We start from the raw sequence: 7832 nt of genomic DNA, 5'->3' as shown, positions 1-7832 counted from the left end.
GTGGGCCAGTGCCGCACTGGCCCATTACTGACTACACGCCTGATTTCACAGTTCCTGTTTTTTTTTTTTTTGTGTTTTTTTTTTTTTTTTTTTTTTTTTTGTGTTTTTTTTGTGTTTTTTGTTTTGTTTTGTTTGTTTTTTGTTTTGTGGAGAGGGGGGGATAAAGTATTAATAAAAAAAAAATAAAAAGAGAAAAAAAAAGGGAGAAGGTGGGGGGGGGGGGGGGGGGGGGGGGGGGGGTGTTGTGTTTTTTTTTTTTTTTTGTAAAGAAAAAAAATTAAAACCTTCTTTTTTTTTTTTTTCAAAAAAAAAAACCCAAAAACTGGGGTCACAGTTTTTGTGTCTAATAAAAAACGCGGCACACAGAGAGAGGCATGTGTAAATTCAGTCACTGTGTGGTTATTTCCTCTTTTTAACAATCAAGAAGAAACATTTTTATTTGATTAGCTTTACTTAACTTTAATATACTATTATAAGGTTTATCTGAAGGGTTTCATTATACTGATTCCCAAAAGACTGAATGCCTATATCTGAGTCAACTTTTTAAGTTAAGTGGGACTTTTTGTCTAACAGTAACAAAGGAATTTGTGTGTGAACCTGTCTTAGTAGTTTGTGCTGCTACCACTTCCTGTGTTAAATGATTGCTCAACTTAAAGGCAGACAGTGTTCCTAAGAATAGGTTCAGTTCAGTTTGTCAAGATGGCTGCAGATACTGTCGCTGCGCCACGTTTGAGCTTGAATGTGAGATATAACAGAAACGTTGAAGAGAACAGCGGAGAGGAAGAGGAGAAGCAGGTGGAGATCTTAGAGGATGAAGAGGATTACGCTGAACTCGAGCCACAAAGAGCCAGTAAGTCTGAAATGATGATTGTTGTAAAAGGGGGAGTTCATTCACATTCACTGTGAGTGTTTATCAGGTGTCTTGGTGATGTAATCTGCAGCCTTGTGAGTCATGATTCTTATCGTTCAAACTTCAAACAAACAATAAAACATGTTCTGGATGTATTTTGTCTCTGTAGGACCACACAGTCCTGCAGCCAGCAACAGAAGGAGCTTCAGAGCTACTGCAGTGGCTCTGGGAGGGTTTTATCTTCTGGTATTGGCTGGACTCTTCATTCGCTGTGAGTAATTATGTTTTTAATACAAACTGTCGTATCTTAAAGGAGAAATATCATGAAATACGTTTTCAGTGCTTTTGCAAATACGTTTGGGTATTTGGAGTGCCTACCAATCCCAACTGTGAAATAAGACAACCCAGTCAGGTTTTTGTAGGTTGCCTAGATCATAAAACATGCGATTCAACAAGCTATTCACTTTTAACTCACCTTCCTCTTTCTCATGCAGGCTCATTAGAAAATACAGCCCCCATCTAAGTATCTCCACCCACGGCTTAACCACTAACTATTCTTTTTCATAAGCCAATCAGAGCAGACTGTTTTATTTTGGCAGGGGTGTTAAAGTGACAGGTGCTAAAACAGAGCTTGTTTTGGTTCTTTTTCACACTTAATATTGTCATGGTTGTGGTTTTAAGTTGTAGTTTTTCCTGTTTTATTTTTTCAATTCTTTCCCTGTGTGTTACTGTTTCCCTGTTATTACACCAAATAACTAAATTCCAGTTTGAAATAGTCAAAGTGATATTTCATTGTATGCAGGATGTTACTTATTCCAGTCTTTAGTTTAAAGCAGAATGATTCACTGTTGTTGGTCTGTTTCTTATTTTGTTGTGGTTTTCACCAGAGTCTTTTTGCTTTTATAGTTTTAAATTTTATACAATTCTTATTTTATTTTAATTATTACCTTTCTCTGTGTAACTGTTCTTATTTCTGTCACGTGCTGCTGCAACACCAGAGAGCGAATCAATCACTAAAGCCTTAAACCTTATATTTCAGTCACGTTGCTGCAGACCAGATACGACCAACTGAGCACCAACTACAGACAGATCCAGAGGAAAGTTTCCAGTAAGAAAGGTTTCAAATCACCATAACACACAGGATCAAACTTCACACTGTCTATAAATAATCTCAAACTGTCTAACTTTCATCTATTACTGTTTATCTGAAGACATATCCGTCGAAAAAAGTCAGTTACAGGATGAAGTAAAGGAGCTGAAGTGCAGAATTAAAGGTGAGAAAGTTTAAAAACAGTAAACACCTGTTATGGTTTCGGTATTTTGTTTTGTTTTCTGTTCTAATTCTGATCTAGTATTTTGATTCTATGTCTTGTCTCATTGTGAGTGTGTAATCTTCTGTCTTTTTTGTATTAGGTTTGGTTTCCTGTTCATTGTGATAATCTGATTTTCTGTTCTGTCTAGTCTAGTTTTACTTCCTGTGTTTTCCAGCTCTTGTGATTGCCTGATGTTTCTCACCTGTTTCCCAGCCCTCGTGTCACCTGCCTCTTGTTACCTTGTTACCATGTGTATTTAGTATACTTTGTGTTCCCCTTGTCCTGTGTCAGATCATTTTGTGTTTGTTCCAGCTAGTGTGTTCCAGTCTCAGTGTTAATATGCAACACGTTCTCACACCCATCTCATAAAATATGGATGCTTGGTCAGGTGCATTTGTCGTTCTCATTGACGCTAAAAGTCTCCTTTAGCGCTTTAAGTAAACGCGCTTGGTCAGGACCATTGACGGCACTATTGCCGGGACTATTTCCGTCCCTTTAGCGTTAAAAGTAAACGTGCTTGGTCGGGACTATTGCCTTCCCTTTTGACACAGTTATGTTAAGGAAAAGGTCATGGGTGGGCGTATGGTTCTGTGACACGCGGGAAGAACGGGTCAGAAAGAAAAAAACGACTACAACAAGAGACACAAGCGGGACGCGAACCCGGTCTCCTGGGTGAAAGTCCTGGGGTTGACCCATCCACCACCCCAACCAACCTCCTTACGTGGGAATTTGCCCTTACATACTACTCGCTAAATCCTATATAACTGCTGCTCTCCCCGGTGCGTTACACAAACATGCTGGGCAACATGAAGGGCGCCTTTTTCGTTGCATCAGACACTGACAGCCACTGTCCAACCGTCCTTATTTTACGAGTTCGGAATAAGAACGGGTTGTTATACGTTAGTCTTCCCTGCGGTCTCTGGGCTCCCGTTTTTGTATCCTGCTCTTTTTCCCTTTTGCATTCTGGACTTTGTATTTGCCTGCCTCAGTTTGGACTCCTGGTGTTGTTCATTTTTGCATTTTTGGATTCCTTTGTTATGTGCCCTGGTTTTTGTGTTCAATAAATCGACAAGCAATGAATCTTCCGCCTGCTCTCCTGAATTTGGGTCCACCATTCCCTGTACCATATAACAACACCTGTATTATAAACATTTACATCGTAGAACTTGATTGTGTATTTACCGTTGATTAAACTGTTTCATGCTGTTAATCTGTGTTGCTGATGATGTGAATATTTCTGTTAGAGACGGTCACTTACAAATCAGATGTAAATTTGAAGTATTTACAGAGTAAACATCCTGACAGGGAAACATGACAGAGGCAAGAAAGATCTTTAAATATTGAAACTACATTTGTTTGACTTTAAGAGAAGCTGTGTCCTGACGGATGGACGGGTTTTGGATGCAGTTGTTACTTTAAATCTAAGAAGGAGGACTATTGGTATGGACGTAGAGATGACTGTGAGCAGAGAGGAGCACATCTGGTCGTCATAAACAACGAAGAGGAACAGGTTAGTGTGTTTGTTTCTGAGTGATTTTAGAGAAAAAGAAATTCAATGGAAATATTTATATTTGTGATGATAAAACCCGAATATGGCACTGAGAATTATGTTGTATATAATTTGTCAAAAAGGCAAAGATCTTTATGTGCTCAAGTGAGATCTGGTGTTTTGCCTTTGACTATTGAAACAGGACGTTATGTTAATGTAGAAGAGAAAAAACGGATCTGTCCTATGTGTTGTCTGAATGATATAGAAAATGAGTTCCATTTTGTTTTCTATTGTCCTTTTTATTGTGAACAGCACGATTTTTTGTTTTGTAGGATAAAAGCAGATATTGATTTGGTAAATATGGATGATGCTCAAAGACTGAGATGGCTGTTCACATATGAAACATATAAATTAGCCAATTATCTAGATAAAGCTTGGGAGAAGAGGAAAAAAGCTCTTTATGGAGATGAATTGTAGATGAGAATTTGTTGTTTGTGTGTGGTATGTGTGTACGTGTATATACATATGTGTATGTGTATATGTGTGTATATGTATGTATTTGTATATATGTATTTCTCTGAATGATTTGTATATGCGACAGGAAGATGTTTGTTAAATAAATAAATTTGTGGTGTCTTGTAATCCCATGTGGGATGGGCCAAAATGTTTGGCATGACACAGAAATAAAACATAACTAACTAACTAACTATAAAATATAATATCATTTTTGAAAAACAATGTTTGAAAAAAAACTTGAAATGTTACCTGTCTTATGAGCACTAACGGTGCTGTTCCTCATGCATTCTCTGTTTCTCTGCTGATTATAAATGTCTTTCTTCACTTCCCTCCATTACTAATGTGTTTTTCCTGTCCTGCTGTTGAGTCCAGTCCTCAGTGTGTGGTGGACCGAAGGATCCCTCTTCTGTTTGTTGAGGCTGAATGTCAAAGTGACAAAAACTAAAACTACAGTCTAACTGTTTGTCAAGATGTTCCATGTTGTTTGTTGTTGTTCTATTGAAACTATGGTTGGTTATTTGTGTATGATTAGTGTTTCTGATTCATGCATCATGGGGGGATTTTTTTCTTGCAATACATTTTCTCTTTCCTTCAGATGTAGTCACAAGATTACCTCATTACAACAGAAATGCTGAACTATGAACAGAGAAATGATTGTTGTCTCTTCTCAACTTCTAGAAGTTTGTAACTGAGCTGAGTAAGGATGGACAGTACTGGATTGGTCTACAGAAGGAACAGAGCCAAGGAGAACAGAACCCAGGAGAATGGAAATGGGTCGACGGATCACCGCTGACAGAAACGTGAGACATTTTAAAGGTTTTTATTTTAATCACAATTCCATCAAAGTCACTGTTTGTCACTAAAAAAAGTGTTTTAAATAGAAGGATGCTGAATTAAAGCTGCTATTTCCAATTAGTGTTTGAGAGAGAGAGATGGAGGGAGATATAGAGGGAGTGAGAGACAGAGGGAGGAAGGGAGAGAGAGAGAGAGATGGAGGGAGGGAGAGATGAGAGAGGGAGAGAGAGAGGGAGAGAAAGAGAACTCTAACACTTTTTTCAATTGCTTGGATACAATACACATAAACCAAAGAGCATTTGTTCATTTAACAAAGATCATCCGTTCAATATGACACAACTTAACATCAAAGTACTACAATTTCAAAAAGTAATTCACACATTACATTTCAGATGATTGTCTATTCTATCAATCAATACAATTGCTCAAAATGATGAGTAACTGTTGCATTACTCTTAATGCATAGTTGTATGGAAACAGACAAACAATATTCCATGTTTAGATCATGAAAGTTTCAAGATAATGATATTCATTGTCACCAACTAGCGTGGAGCATGAACCAATTACACTACATTATCTATGGATGTAATATTTCATCATCCTTCTTTACTGTAATGTACTACGGTTTATCAGATACTGTTTCTATGGTCCCATGTACCACCTTTACTGTAATGTACTACTGTTTATCAGACACTGTTTCTATGGTCCCATGTACCACCTGCCAGACTATTTACAGTATTGACAGTATTGCACTGTATGGATGCAGGCCCTTGGAACTGCTTGTCCAATTCTGCCAACTCGTTACTGATGATTGAGATATATACTTTACAGTATATACTTTATATATAATGTACTGTGTATATATACGTATATACGTCCAAGATGTTTGGCTAATGAAAACATCCATTGCGATGTAGATGAGAACCTGTGGCCAAATCCACAAGACAGAGTTGATGAAGATGTAGAATACAGTAATCACTCCTTTGTTTTGCTTTTTACAGTACAAAGTTGAGAACACTGCATTTGATGTTTTACAGTACTACAGTCTTTTCTTTTCCATTTCCTACCTAATTATTTTTTATAATTATTCAAATAAACCTGTGTTGTGATTGTACTGTATTTTTTTTCATACATTTCAGATTTTCTTCAATGACTCCACTGTGTCTGTAGTATTCTCTCTAATACTGCAGTACTTTTAAAGGGATGTATTTACATGTAGTACCATAATGAAATATGTATCACCTATTTTGTACTACAATATTTAATGATTGTACGAACGATGACCCAGTGAAACTATGGGTAGCTTGTGTGTGGGTGATCTAAAGTAATGTTTCAATGGTATTTCACAATAAATTATTTTTTTGAACCAATGATTGTGCAAGTGCAAGATTTATTTAAAGATATGGATGCACAATGCAATGTTTTGCAGCCTGTGTTACAAGTGATGACTGTTTTGAGTTTTGTGTCTAGAGTTTTGAAAAATGACATCAAGGTTCTGAAATTAGTAGCAAAGTGATTGTAAAAAACTGTAATAACAGATAATATAAATATGTTATGTGAAATTCAACAGTTTACTTTTAACGAATACCAATCAGGAGTTTCTTCCCTGTTTAATAAAAGGACATTTTCTTTCTCTGACAGGTTCTGGGCATCAGGACTGCTTCACAATGGTGGTAACTTTAACGCTGCAACATGCTGCGATCAACAAGGAAAGTGGACACAAAGAAGATTTAATGACTATAAGAAGTGGATCTGTGAGAAAAAGATTCTCTGAATTCTGTGATGACAGAGGGGTGTGTAGTGTTGGGATCAGCTTTGTCAAATCAGACTGGTCTGCAGCCATTTGAAACCAGAAGGCCACAAATGTGGTTGGGACCTAAGCCTAAAGGGTCTTACAAATGTCAACACTACAATCATTGTACAAATGTATTACAGACCAAAACCGTTGGTGATGTTGTATCTCAAAAACTATTTACCATTAATCATTTCATAAACTGTAACACTGTATTTGTTATATATAGACTGGAATGCCCTGACTCCAAAGTGTTTTATATAGGAAGAACAAAGAGACGTCTGCAGGACAGATTGGCTCAACATAAATATGCAATCCGCACAGGCAACATGAACTATTCCATGGCGAGGCACTACAGGGAACACCATTATAGTGACCCATCTACCGTACAGGCCTGTGGGATTGATCATATACCCCTGTCAATAACGAAAGGGGACAGGTAAAAACAACTAAACCAAAGAGAAAGTTTCTGGATTGACAAACTGCAGGCCACTAGCCATCTAGTGGTCTTTGTATAATTCTACAACCATAAACCAGCCGGCTTCTGATTGGTGGTTTGAAAGCTTATAAGAAAGTCTTTTCCTGTTTTTAAAAATTGTTGACGAAGGCTTGTGTGGCGAAACACGTCGGAGTTGTTTTTAAAGGTTTAAGATGACTAAACCATAACAATAAAGGCTTTTTGATTTTTCTAATGAGAGTGCCTTGGATTTTTCCTGAGTTTTGCAAATCATTATTCATTTCTTACGCTGCAGCTATTATTCTTGTATTTGTATCTTATTCTTTTGTAGCCTGTGTAATGGAACATTTTATGATTATGAATTATGCTTTTAAAGTTAGCAAACGGGAAACTATTTTCGTGTTATCTTATCGTGCCAGACACTGCATGTATTTTGGTTTGACCTAATGTCTTTAAGACGGTATTTTCAGGCTGTAGGATTAAGATGATGATGAGACATTATCACACCTAGACCTTTTTACTTAGAAGTGCCATAGTTAGAGGCCGCAGAAAGCCAATGGGTCAAAGGAGGTTCACAGGTTCAGAATAAAGGACTGTGTTGTTCAACTGTCTAGAAATGC

General features: G+C 37.2%; 1 protein-coding gene across 1 annotated transcript; it reads left to right on the top strand.

The window, feature by feature from the left end:
* The first annotated feature begins 611 nt into the window (after positions 1–611).
* Positions 612–7443, top strand: LOC120550828 (CD209 antigen-like protein E). Its single transcript, XM_039787747.1, has 7 exons — positions 612–850; positions 1020–1121; positions 1890–1958; positions 2062–2124; positions 3531–3673; positions 4847–4968; positions 6605–7443. Exons 1-7 carry the CDS (start codon positions 700–702, stop codon positions 6735–6737), a joined length of 783 nt encoding a protein of 260 aa, XP_039643681.1. The 5' UTR covers positions 612–699; the 3' UTR covers positions 6738–7443.
* The last annotated feature ends 389 nt before the right edge of the window (positions 7444–7832 follow it).

Source organism: Perca fluviatilis, chromosome 1, assembly GCF_010015445.1.
Source record: "Perca fluviatilis chromosome 1, GENO_Pfluv_1.0, whole genome shotgun sequence".
Taxonomy (NCBI): domain Eukaryota; kingdom Metazoa; phylum Chordata; class Actinopteri; order Perciformes; family Percidae; genus Perca; species Perca fluviatilis.
This window is presented reverse-complemented; position numbering and strand designations above follow the sequence as displayed.